General features: G+C 43.4%; 1 protein-coding gene across 1 annotated transcript in view; it reads right to left on the reverse strand.

The window, feature by feature from the left end:
- The window catches only part of HEPHL1 (hephaestin like 1), an 87,903-nt gene extending 79,391 nt beyond the window's left edge, over nucleotides 1–8,512 (reverse strand). The window contains exon 1 of the mRNA XM_025893999.2: nucleotides 8,343–8,512. Within this exon, the coding sequence (XP_025749784.2) occupies nucleotides 8,343–8,512 (170 nt within the window). The remainder of the gene's footprint in view (nucleotides 1–8,342) is intronic.
- Nucleotides 8,513–13,596: the final 5,084 nt, after the last annotated feature.

The raw sequence follows: 13,596 nt of genomic DNA on the forward strand, positions 1-13,596 counted from the left end.
CCCCGAGAGCGGATTAGGTTTTCTAAAGCAATATTTCACAATGCCCACCCGTGTATCAACTAGATCAGAGTTATTTGGGGCATTTGCCAAAAATTTAGGTCCCCAGGCCCCATTTCAGGGCAACTGAATCAGACTTTCTGGCGTGGCCTCTATATTTTCCCTAAGTTCGCCAAACAGTTCTTATGGCAGAGCTGTCCAGTGCTTACCCATGCTGATTCTTCACTCCCAGCAGAAGGGGAGAGCAAAGAGCTTTTGCAGATAGATGGAGCCATGGGATTTTGGCAAGTGGGCTGTGAGTGGAAGTGACATGTGTCACTTCTGGGCCAGGACATTTAGTTGCCATTGCAAGACACCCCCCCTCACATCCTCTGCTGCAGGGAAAGCCTCCAGTGAAGATCGTGATCCAGCAGCCTGGCTTACTAGTTGTCCCAAGAGGACAGTTGTCCTGGAGTCACGTGGTCCTCTATGAACCCAAGTGGAAAGAAATATGCCTCTGTGGTGTTAAGCCCCTGAGATCTGGGGGTTGTTTGTTGCTATAGCACAACCTGACCTGGTCTAACTAACACAATGTTGAATGCATATACAAATTGGAAAATCACCTTTCTAAAGTACTCAGTACAAAACAAAAACCATAGTAGCTACTTGAAACTAGAACATAGTAACAGTTTATACCATGGGAACTATCCAAAGTGGAAAAGATAGGGACAGATGAAAGTAAGAGAAATCAGTCTCTTTAGTGTCTTCACGGCAAATCACTCCTAAGAACACATTATACATTTGTAACAGTGGGACTGAAGCTCCATGTCCTATGAGTCCTGGAAGATGCAACCCTTACCCAAGAAACAAAACAAGTGAGTGACTTCAAGGAAGGCATCCACAGAAAGCAGCCTCTGACATAGCTGGAGAGCACTCAGTGGAATGCCTGTGGTGGTGGGCTTTATGTTTATAGTGTAGCCACAGGATGGCCCCACTGTGAGGCACCTAGCATTCATTACCCCTCAGGCTCATTCCCAACCAACATTCTCACATTTTGACTCAAACTGAGGAGGTGTCTATTTTATGCTGTGAAAATATCTAGTTGGGCTGAAAAGTTCCACATGAGCAACTGCTTTAAAGACAGAATGGGGACGTAGAACATTTGCGCTGCCAAGGCCAAGGGCAACACCATGAAGGAAGATGCCTTCTAAGAGCAGGTGAGATTAACCTTGTTAGAAGGAACCTGCCCAGGAGAATCATCTAACCAGAGCAGAGATGGTCTTCCAAGTCAGATTCCAAGGAGCTGGTAGCTACAAGGGGTGTGCACCTCACCAGCACCACTGTCCCCCACAACCTGGATCTTTCAGTCAGATTTTTTCCCCATCCCTTCAACCACTGAGCAATTGTTAACCCTCTACACTCTATGGGACATTAAACTAGAAACTGGGGCCAAGATGTATGAATGTCAGTCCCTGCACTCAAGAGATTTACCATCTGGCTGGGAAGACAAAACCCACACCCTAGAGAGTAAATAGCAGAAGCCGGTTTTCTACATTAAGCGGCACCTGCCCCATATGGATCCTGCAGGTCTGAGTATGGGAAAGGAAGCTGGGGTGAAGGCAAGCAGCAGCAGAGGGTGTGGTCAGAGCAAACGTGTGAGACCGTCATGGTCACCAGAAGGACGAACAACGTTGTTGCCTGAGCTTGAGAAGGGATGCTGAGAAAACAGGACTAGATTGGGGCAAGGGCTACTTGGCAAAAAGGAGGGTGGAGATGGTGATTACATGTTGTACTTGGACGTAGTCACGCCCTCCCTAATTAGATTAATACATTTTGAGCCATCCAAGTGATGCGTTCCTCTACACGGTCTCTCGCCCTGGTTCCCCTGGCACCACTCAAGTCTTGAGTTCTTCCTTCTCCCACTTCATGTCCACAGAAAGCCCCTCAGAGCCCACACAGGTGGCTTAAAAACAAATGTAGGCGGTAAAGAGAAAAGAGAATGAACTTGAATCCCAGCTTCCCTACTTAATGCTGTGAGATCTCGCAGAAGTAACTTCTCTGAACTCTAGTTTCCTTGGTTGAAAACCAGTGACTGCGACAGAGCCATCATGAGGAATAAATGAGATGATGTGGAGCCCCATGCACAGCGTCTGGGAGAGGGGGTGCTCAGTCAGTGGGAGTTATGGCAAAGCTCTAATTAGAAAGAGGGAAATATGACCATTTGTGGTCTGTTTCCCACAAAGCTCCTGCTCTTCAGAGACCCCTTGAGATAGGCGAGCTATCATGATGACTAACATCTCTGGCATGTTAAGATGTTAACCCAGTGCCAGGCGTCGCATCTGAGCACATTTACAGATCCTGTCTCATCTGAGCCTCCTAATCCTAAATCCCAGTCCTAATCCCCTTATTTGGAAAAAGAGTCTGCAGATGTGATTAAGTTAAGGATTTTGAGATGAGGAGAAAGATCAGACACACATAGAGAAGGTGATAGGAAAATGCAGGCAGATGCCAGAGTGATGCCACCACAACCAAGGATTGCCAGCAGCGTCTACCAGAAGCTGGAAGAATCAGCAAACAGATTGCCCCTGAAAGCCTCCAGAGGGAGTGTGGCCCTGCTGACATCTTCATTTCAGACTTCTGCCTCCAGAACGGGGAGAGAATAAATTTCTTTTGTTTTAAGCTCCCCAGTGTGTGGTCATTTGTTCCGGAAGCCACAGGAAACTCCTATACCCCCAAAGCAAGTACTATCATTATCCTCATTTTACTGATGAGCATTTTGAGGCAAAGAGAGATTCAATTACTTACTCAGTTGGTAGAACAAGAATCGTAAGCTTGTCAGTTGATGCGAGAGCCCCCACGCTTCCCCAGCAAGCCAGGCTGCCTTAGCATCTCTGTTAGACCACTGCTTGGCTACACTTGGCTAGGGAAACCCACCTTGGACCTCCTGGCCCCCCTGACCAGGGACAGGACCTCTGTCACCCCCCTGCTTGGCATGGAAAACCTTTATGACAATTCCTGGAACAGGATGAGGATGCAGGGACAGTTAGCTGTTATACTGTCTGTGAGTTCTCTCAGATGCCACTAACCAGGCCTTGGGACCCCACGATCTGGAGGTGGGAAAAGGAAGAGGGGGACTAAAAGGTGTTTGTGAAGGATGAGAAACAGGGAGAACTGAGGTAGGGGAAGGTGGCAGGGACTGCCCACTACCTTGAAATATTCATGTTCCTGTCTTTCTTAGTAACAGAATCAAATCCTGCTCTTACTCAGAAACAAATCACAAAACAAAAAACTATATTTCCAACCGCCTCCCACCCCCCGCCGCTTTATGGCTTAGAGTATCCAGTGAGATGTACATAGAATTGGTTGTGTGGGGTTTCCATGAGAGCTTTTTAAAGGGCTAATGGGCTAATGCAGCAGGAATTGGACCCTTTCTACCTTTTCCCTTCCTCTTTTCTTCCTGGAACATAGACATGAGGGCTGGAGCTCCAGCAGCCATACTGTGACCATGAACTTCCTTGAGGAGTGAAGTCACATGCTAAGGATCATGGGTCAAAAATATAGAAGGCCCCCCAAATCCTATCATACCACCTGTCTCACTACCCTTGGACTGCCCACCTCTGGGATTTTTTTTTAAAGATTTTATTTATTTATTTGACAGAGACAGAGATAGCAAAAGCAGGAACACAAGCAGTGGGAGTGGGAGAGGGAGAAGCGGGCTTCCCCCCCAAGGAGGGAGCCCGATGTGGGACTCGATCCCAGGACCCTGGGATCATGACCTGAGCCGAAGGCAGATGCTTAACGACTGAGCCACCCAGGCACCCTCTGGGATTGTTTTATAAGAGAATACAGAAGCTTAATTTGTTTAAGCCACTCTATTCTGCTCTCCACTGGCAGCCCAAATCAATCACTATCTGATACAGGGAATAAGAGCAGCCCCAAGATATTCATATGGCTTCAGAACCAACACATGATTTTTCTGCTGATCCAACAGAAGTTGAAATCTGAAAGTCACACTCTAAGATCAAACCCAAATGAGATGATAACCTTCCCTTTATTTCAAAGCTTACAAAAGACTCTCTCTTCCCCCACATGCCTCCCTTCAATTAATTGGCTCTTCTTTCAGATAGATATATAGGTCTCTCCCTTATGCACATCCTAGGGCCTGCTTCAAGGGGGTACCCAAAATCCTTTACCATCAACTGGGCTGACACAGTGATATGGTTAAGTAAACTCCTTAACAGACCCTAAAACTTGGGGTTTGTGCAGTGGTTGGCCTCACTCATGTCCAAGGGTGGTTCTGCCTGTGAGTTAACACCCATGAAAACCCCACATTTCACTGGGAAGAAAAATCCTGCATGTGTGTTGGTTGCTTAATGAGGTCTTTGGTGAGAATTGTAGCTTTAAATAAGGTGACCCCACTCTGGTTCCATTAAAGACTTGGCTTTACCACTGAAGCACAGGAACACCTTAATTAAACACTTTATGAGCCAGAACAGGACAGGCATGAATGGATCAAATGCTGACACCATCCCCAGGCAAATCAAAGGAGCCCGGTGTCCCCATTAGGCCCAATGGGGAGCAGGGAGAAATATATTTATCTGGATAAAATATTCCTAAATAGAATATAACTCCTGAATTTTATGCTTTCTAGGAAATATTGATGCTTACAGTCTCAATTATATTTCTGAAACCTATGATTAAACAAAGGTACCAAGATGGAAAATTAAATTGTACCATCTGACTGCTATGGAGTCTTGGCAAAATGATCTCAATTTATTTCCTATCCCATCCTTGTGAATCAGGATTTACTGGGCTCTTGGTACTGCCCAATTTTGGTTTCCAAGCTTTTTTACATCACAGAAACTTTGGCACTCACCATTCTGTTCCCCTCATTTTTGCCATTCCCATAGTCAAAGATTAAGCAACTGGAATAATTAAATTGACAAAGTGATTAGTTTTTAATGATTCCAAATGAATAGCCTTGTGCTCAGTCCTCCATGGATTATTGTCATCGTCAAAGCTCGGGGCGGGGGTGGGGAGTGATTAAACATACTCTGGGCCTCTCTCTCTGCCCTCACGGTGCTTATCTTTCAACTGCCAAGGGGACCAGTATACATCAGACACCCAACAGCAATGTGGGGAGAGGAAAATGCTGTGTCTAAGGCTTAAGGAAGACACCAAGTTCCATGAACAGTGAGGAAGCAAACAGATCAGAATAAGCCAGGGTTGTGGGCAAATGCTTTTTGCATAAAGAATTGGAGATAGCACTTAAAGAACAGGAAAAAAATGGATGAGCAAAGAAAAAATGGAATACTTCAAAATTTGTCACATATTCCCACTCAGATCTTCTCCAACTCTGACTCCTAGACTGAACATTTGCAAATCATCTCTCTCTCACCATTGTAAAAATCTTCCTAGAACTGGAGAATCAGGTAAGATGTTTTTCATTCAGTTTCAAAAATTATTTTTGATTCCTTGGAATTACACTTCCCAAGCGACTTTAGGGATTATATTTCAACTCCCTTGTTATACAAATTAAGGAAATTGATGGTCAGAGAGATTATATGAGATGTTCAATGTTTCACAGCAAGTTGGGGGAGGAGCAAGGACTAGAAGTCAGGTCTCCTGATTCCTATTTCAGGCTCTACCCACTCCTAGTGGGATACTAGGCACCTGGCTCTCCAAATATCTGGCATTTGTCTGGGTCTGAATATCTTCAACAGCAGACTGTCCTCAGAGGTGCTGGAGGCCGAGTGAGAGGCATGTTCACATTATCCAAGATGACTCCTTGCCTCTGGGGAAATGGCACAAAGTAGAGTACACACACTGAGCTCCATATGTCCCACAGTTGTGGCATCTTCACTGGGACACCTGTGGCAGTTGTGACACCCGTGAATCATGACATGTGTCCTGTATTCTTCAAGCAAGAGTCAGCAGCCCACCACAAAAGTGCCTTCTTAGGGACTTGCCCTGAGCCACCTCACACCAGTAGCACTGCCAGACATGATTGCTAATAAAAGCCACTATGCGCCATGTCACCCAGGCTCCCCTTTTAAGAGTCAGGAGGCAGCCCTGCACAAACACCATCCCTTCACACACTAGAAGGAAACACCTGGGGACTTGGGCACTGTGGGCATGACATCTAGAACACCAGATGTGCCTAAAAGGCAAGAGTCCTCTCAAGCAGGACCACAGCAACTGTTAAACCATCCTCCTCTAGGCTGACACCAAACTGTGTGTTAGGCATGCCCATTCTTTTTTTTTTTCCTTTTTCACCATAACTATTTTCAAGTACTTTATTGTATGTTCTTCAAAGCACCATCTTCTGGCTAAATAATTAGCAGAGAGCCCCTAACTTCTTCCTGCACACAACTTTGTGGGAAGAGCTTTGTAGCATTTGGGTATTTAAAGTATGTTGGGTTTTTAAATAAAAAATAAAAAAATAAAGTATGTTGGGTTTTTTAATGAACCCAGGTAACCGGTTTGGCCACTGACTCCAGTGATCATTTTTAACGTCTCTCTGGGAAGAGTGACCCGTGGGACTAAACCTACCTTTGGTAAGAATTGGAGCTTTCTAGAAAGTTCTTTTCACTGGAATCCCTGGCTGCCATCACAGCTGAGTTTAATTCAGTGGGAAAGGATCACCTTTACCAAGAAACAGGTTGCATGGCAAAAAAATGTGACTTTGGTGCTGCCTTTACTCTGTAAACTCCAACAAGTACTCAACCTCGGGGTCTCAGTTCCTGGTTTGTAAAATGGAAATGATACCAAACAATATATTATTGTTTAATAATGAATTGAAAGTCTCTGGTGGAACTCCAGGCTCAGAATAAATGCTCACAAACAGCTACACTGACATTGTAGGAGAAAGATAGACTTTGAAGCTTTTTACTCAACCATGTGGAAAGGCAGCCCAACGTTTCATTGTGCTTAAAGACTGCACTCACTATACTCAGCGTACACATCTTGAACAGTTTCATGTTTAATAGCTGCTCACAATGACTATTTTCTATTGAGCCCTTTATGAGGACAGCAGAGCTCCATTTTAGGGAAGGCCAGTGGCAGTTAGGGTAGCCTCTCAATCCCATATCCATTCATCACAGTAAAGACTACCACAACCAATGAGCACATGTGTCAGCACATATGAGATTGAAAGAAGTCAAGAGCTTTCTTCGGAAACAGCCCCCTGGACATTAAGTTTCCTGGTACAAAGCTTAAGGAAGACTTTCTTGGCAGCCTGGCTGGCAGGAATTTCATCCTTCTTTAACCAAACATGACTATGCCATCTTTGTATTATTAGAAAACCCGGAAGCTGTGTGTCTAAGCCAACTAGATCTTTGGTCTTCCCCCGGGGCAGGGGGACCTGCCTCTTAAAGACGTGTTGGAAGACTCCATGGTATTCCTGAATCTTAGCAACTAACTTCGTCTTTAGAAAACGGAACTTGGATGTTGAATGAACTGGGTTCTTCCTATCAGAAAGAAGCCAGTGTATCTGAATATCCAACAGCGATTGCCAGAACATCTCAAAAGATGTTCTAAGAACCACAATATTGAAAGTATGCATTATAGCTTCTGGAGCTGGGAAGTGACTTAAGAGGGAGCTTCAAGGAACAAATAAGAGATATAAGACACTGGACCCTGAGAAAGAAGGGGAGAGCAAGGGCTATTTTCTGCAAAAAATAAAAAATCAGAGACATACAACACTCTAACACCAGCTCACCCAGCTATGTCATGCGCCCGGGAACTAGAATATTGCCCTCAGATTGAATGAGTCAGACCTAAAACAAACCTCTCACTAGTGAAAAAGCCATTTCTAAGAGGACTTGGGGATACTCTTAAAATACCAGCCAAATCTATTGTAATTGCCCCTCTTTTAAACATTGCAAAACAAAAACAAAACTTAACTACTTATAGCATACTTATCGCCAATAATGATGTTTCATTCCAAAAATAAAAACCAAGAAAACAATGTGCTTTAACGGTAAAGAATTTTGGAAAATTCTCAAATGCTCATTCCAAGGGTTGCCATTATTTTTTTAACAAACTGAGTCCAGAACCCGCTGGAAGTCCCTAGTAGTGCTCAGTGAAAATTGTACTTCTATAGAACAAGCCATTATTCAAAACGCCTAGTTGTGTATATAGCACTTCACAGACAAGGCTCAAGAAATATGCAGGGCCAAGAATATCTCTCCCACATTACATACCCACCCTTGTGAGGGCTCTCCAAACACGCACAAAACCCCTCCACTTGGTTTAGATCAGCTCACCCCCACTATAACACCCCAAGGACTATAGCCTTCTCCATGCAGAGTCAAAAAAAAAATTAAGCGAAGCTGAGGGTCTATGAGAACCCCAACTTTACTCACTTGTCTTCTGAAAAGCTTCCTCCAGTAACAACGTTCTTCCCTTGGGGTACATAGTTCCAGTATTCTTCCACAATCCCAATGTGGTATGTTCTGGTCACTGCACCAACCAGCCCAGACAGACCCAGGAATGTGAAGAGAACGATGCAGTCAGCCTGCTGCTTCCGAGGCATTTGTGGATGTAACTCAGGCAAGCAGCCTGCAGAGGAGGCAACCCTGCCTGTCCCTCCCCCTCACTCGAAGCTAATTATAAATAAGGAATGAACAAGACCCGGCTCCTCCTCCTTAGGTAGCTTGGGGTTGGGACAGAGGCTGATAACCTGTGTAAGCAGAGCAAACGATGCGGGGAGTTGCTATGACGACAAAACTTTGGCTTGCCATCCAAGAAAGGTGTAATGGGCTTATTTATTTACTACCCAAGCCAAGCAGGCCTGTTTCTGTAAGTTTTGGTGCTCTGCTGTGACATTAGTCATTCATCTTTGCCAGGAATGGCAGTGCAACAAGTTGGGCCGATGGGTTTCCTCCCTTCTTCCTCATTTTTTCTCCACACCTATTACAGGAACATATTAAAATCTGAAAACTGGGCTGGCCTGAGTGGGGCATCAGGAAAGCTCTTGTGCGCTAAAGAAGGCTTCATCTCTGTTGGGAGGGCAGGGGGAGTGATGTAATCACCCTCCGCCATCTCTGACTTGTTTTATGAGGCTACATGAAACAATCAACTCACATCATAAAGTTTGTAACAACATTGTAAAACCTCACTAATTCTCCATTTGGACATGCACCATCTCCCCCAAATTCTCTCAAATCCTACCAGCAAAAATGAGGAGATCAGTCACCCACTTCAGCCCAAATTCTAGAGGTCATCACCCTCAGTGAGCTACCTTTGTAAGGATGAATGACAATGACACGGGAGGAGTACACTTCAGGCACAGGAAGATAAAATTCACTAGCAGTTCTTTGAGTCAAAAAGGCAAAAGGAGTACCCATTTTTCTCCGTGCTCTAATCTGTGACCTAGAATCTCAGTGTGGACAGAGACCTCAGCCCACCTTGGATGAGAACCAATCTGATCGCCATTGAGAGTGGCTCTGAGGCAGCCGCCATAGAGTAAGGAGAGAGCCTCCTGGCTTGGCTTTGAGGTTGGACAGACCTGTGTTCGAATCCAGTCCCACCACTTACTAATTTAGTGGCATTGAAGAATCACTCACCCTCTCTAAGCCCGGCTCTGTAAAATAGGGATGGAGGGATTGTCAAGGAGATTTAAAGGATCACACAGGAACAAATATAGATGACCTTGGGTTTGCTGATGACTTTTTTAATACAACATCAAAGACACAATCCATGAAAGAAATAACTGCTAAGCTGGGCTCAAAATTAAGAATTCCTGCTCTATGAAAGATGCTGTGAAGTGAATGAGAACAGAAAGTACAGACTGGGAAATACGTTTGCAAAAGACAGATCTGATGAAGGATTATTATCCAAAATATACAAAGAACTTTCAAAACTCAACAATAAGAAAACAAACAGCCTGATTAAAAAATGAGCAAAAGACCTTAATAGACATCTCCTCAAAAAGATATACAGATGGAAAATAAGCACATGAAAAGATGCTCCACATCATATGTCATCAGGGAACTGCAAATTAAAACAGCAAGATACCACTACACAATGGCCAAAGTCTGGAAGACTGACTACACCAGAATGCTGACTGTGAAGCAACAGGAATACTCATTCATTGCTGGTCAGGTATACAAAATGATATAGCCACTCTGGGAAGATAGCTTGGCAGTTTCTTACAAAACTAAACATATAAATGGAACATTCTCCAGAATTGATTACATGTTAGGTCACTAAACAAATCTTGGTAAATTCAAAAGGATTTTTTAAACCTAAACATATGGCACACATTACATATCTTACAATTTTATTTGTCGATTATACTTCAATAAAACTAAAAAAAAATACTCTTACCACATGATACAGCAATTATGCTCTTAGGTATTTACCTAAATGACTTGAAAACTTACATCCAGACAAAAACCTGCACATGAATGTTAAACTTGGAAGCAACCAAAATGTCCTTCAGTAGGTTAGTGAGTAAATAAATTATGGTACAACCAAACAATGGAATATTATTCAGCATTAAAAGGAAATGAGCTAGCAATCAATGAAAATGTATGGAGGAAACTTAAACACATAGTACTAAGTGAAAGAAGCCAGTCTGAAAATCTACGTGTTGTATGATTCCAACAAGATGAATTGCTGGAAAAGACAAAACTATGGGTATAAAAAAAAAAAAAGATCAGGGGTTATGAGAGGTTAGTGAGGAGGCAGGGGTGAATAGGCAGAGCACAGAGGATTTTTAGGGCAGTGAAACTACTTTGTATGACACTATAATGATAGATATGCATCATTTTATATTTGTCCAAAGCCATAGAATGTACAACACCATAAGTGAACCCTAACGCAAACTATGGACTTTGGGTGATGATGCGTCAGCGTAAGCTCATCAGTTGTAACAACTATACCATGATGGTGGGGGATGGGGGGGATGATGATTAGGGAAGGCTAAGCATGTGTGGGGGCAGGGAGTGTGTGGGAAAATTCTGTACCTTCTGCTCAATATTGCCTACCACCATTCTAAAAAATGAAGTCTATGTTAAAAAAAGATTTAAAAAGATGTCTACAAAGTGCCTACCATGGGCCCCCAGCACAGCGTAGGTGAGCAATAAATGTTAAATTAATTCTTCCCCACTCACACCCTCTGAGACTCCCTCAATCTCTGTGATGAACACTGGCATTTCCAATCTTCTGCTCTCTTTCCTGAAGTCCCATCCAGACTCTCACCAGCCTCAAGTAAAGAGTTCTTTTCCTTTACATTATACTTTATAGATGTTCTGTAGCATAAGTTTTGAATTTCATCTATCTTAGCTAATAAAATACATGCTGAGTATTCTGTTTCACAACCAGGCTCTTAACACCTTTGATTTATTGATTTGTTTTTATGTCAAGACACTTATAGAGTAATTACCATAGCACATTTCCCTTTAACTGAAATCTACTCTTCAATAAATGTTTGGAAGTGCTTTGTGTGAGCTTGTCACTTTAACAGCTACTACAGAGGAAGGACTCACAGGGTGAACCTGAACTTGGCCTCAAAAGAAGCAGGGCTTCAGGAGTTCTTGGAATCTGGATATGTCTTGGGCCAAATAGCTTTGTGTTTGTACCCTGGAGAAGCAGATTATTTTAGGTCAAACAGGCTCAATGTAGTATCAAAAACTTCATTAGGATATATTCCACCCCAATTTTTTTAGACAGAAGAAACAGATAAAAATGGCACAGATCCAAAACACAAGAGTTAACTTTCCTACCCAGGATACTGAATGCATATAACTGAGTCCCTGAGGAAGGCATCACCTAACTTCTGATTCAAACCTAGGCTTACAGGAAGATAGAAGAAGCATGGAGATTCAGAGTTGCTAGAGCAGATCAGTGCATTTAACCTGTCTGAAGCCAAGAGTATAGTTACTGGGGGGCGAAAGAGTTGACTGAAAACAATGAAATAGTGTCTGGAAAACACTCGGAAATTCTTCCTTACCCTCGACCATAAGATGCTCAGCAAGCATCTAAATTACATAAGAGCTAAAGAAAAGAAAAGAAACTGGTATAAGTGAATGCTGTGTTCCTATGATGCTCACTTCTGAGAACCCACAGTAAAGTACAAGATGTGATTGACAGTATCTAGCATTTGCTGAGGAAATCTGTGAGTGTTAATGTTAATGAATCTTTTCAGCTCCCTTGGACACAATTCAGACACAAATAAAGCAGAGAAACCCAGCATTTTGAGATGGCCAGTCCATTATTTCCTCAATACACTCACCATGTTGGAGACACGGTAAATTTGAGGTCATGCATTGACAGAAGAGAAAGATAACCTTGGATCAAACTATAGTTCTCTGAAACATAGTACAGGATATTCAAACAACAAAACTTTTTGTGGGAGACACCAATTCGGAGAAATAGTATTCTAGCTAGCCTTGGTTGAGGTGTCATTTTCAATAACACAGTGTGAATGATGAAGTTGGCTATCCCATTCTGTAGACTTTTGCATTTTAGGAGATACATTAAATATTCCTTAAGTGATTCTTCATATCCTAGACTCTGATTGAAAACTCCCATCAGTCTGGCCTTTTTACTCCCCTGCTACAGTAATGAGGCTCTTGGGCCTCATTAGGACCCTCAGTTCCTTGATGGTACTCATTCTTTCTCACCTGGAATTCTACAGCTTCCTAACTATTCTACCTGGGCCCAGAGTGACCTTCTCGAATGCAGATGGTGCCAAGTCCCTCCACTGCTTCAGATTTTGCAGTTGCTCCCGTGGCCTTCAGGTTAAGGCTAACATCTGTGACTTGACTTTCAAGGTTGGTCTTGATCTGACTCCTGGGTAATGGGATGTCTCCTCAACATTTCATCCATGCTCTGATGATGATGATCATCATCATGGCAACCAGTGTGCCCTTCATCTGTGCTCCCGTCAACACTCTGTGGGCACCTTCACCGCAGCACACATCATATGTGTGGTAATCACCTGTTTATTTGTCTTCACTCCCACACAAATACTCAGCACAGGCTTCTTATGGGCAGGGACTGGACCTTGTTCATACCTGTGTTCCCCATGTCTGATGTTAAATGGTGAACCAATGCATGTGTGAATGAATGATGCTTACCATTCTGTACCAAGTGCATGTTATGTAGTGGTTTCAATACTAAGCCCTTTATGCGTATTATCTCATTTGATTATTACAACAGCCCTGTCAAGTGTGCACCACTTTTTATCCCTGTTTTACAGATGGGGAAACTCTAAGTTTATAAAGGTGAGATGCTTTTCTCAGTGCCCCACAACTGATAAATGGCATAGTTCTGTGAGACTCCAAAGCCAATATTCCTACCCAGCCCACCCAGACTGAGGAGAACAGGAGAGGGGGTGCCTCAGGGATCATGGGGGCCTGCTTCATCCCAAGTGGGACCTACTCTCAGTAAAGAAACATGAGCCTAACCTGTCCATTTGAAAAGGATCGCAAAATACCCCTCCTGCCTAGTCCATGCAACCCTGACAGTCCAGATAAAGCCTTAATCATGACAGAGCCTTGAAAACACCCAAGCATACTATTCTGCTTCATTCCTCCATTTTAGGTCCCAACCCTCCACCTACTCCATCCCTCACCCCCACTAAATTCTTTCTCATCCTCTAAAATCCTC

The sequence above is a fragment of the Callorhinus ursinus genome, unplaced genomic scaffold (assembly GCF_003265705.2).
Source record: "Callorhinus ursinus isolate GAN/ISIS: 27379988/994484 unplaced genomic scaffold, GSC_fseal_2.0 scaffold76, whole genome shotgun sequence".
In the NCBI taxonomy this organism is placed as follows: domain Eukaryota; kingdom Metazoa; phylum Chordata; class Mammalia; order Carnivora; family Otariidae; genus Callorhinus; species Callorhinus ursinus.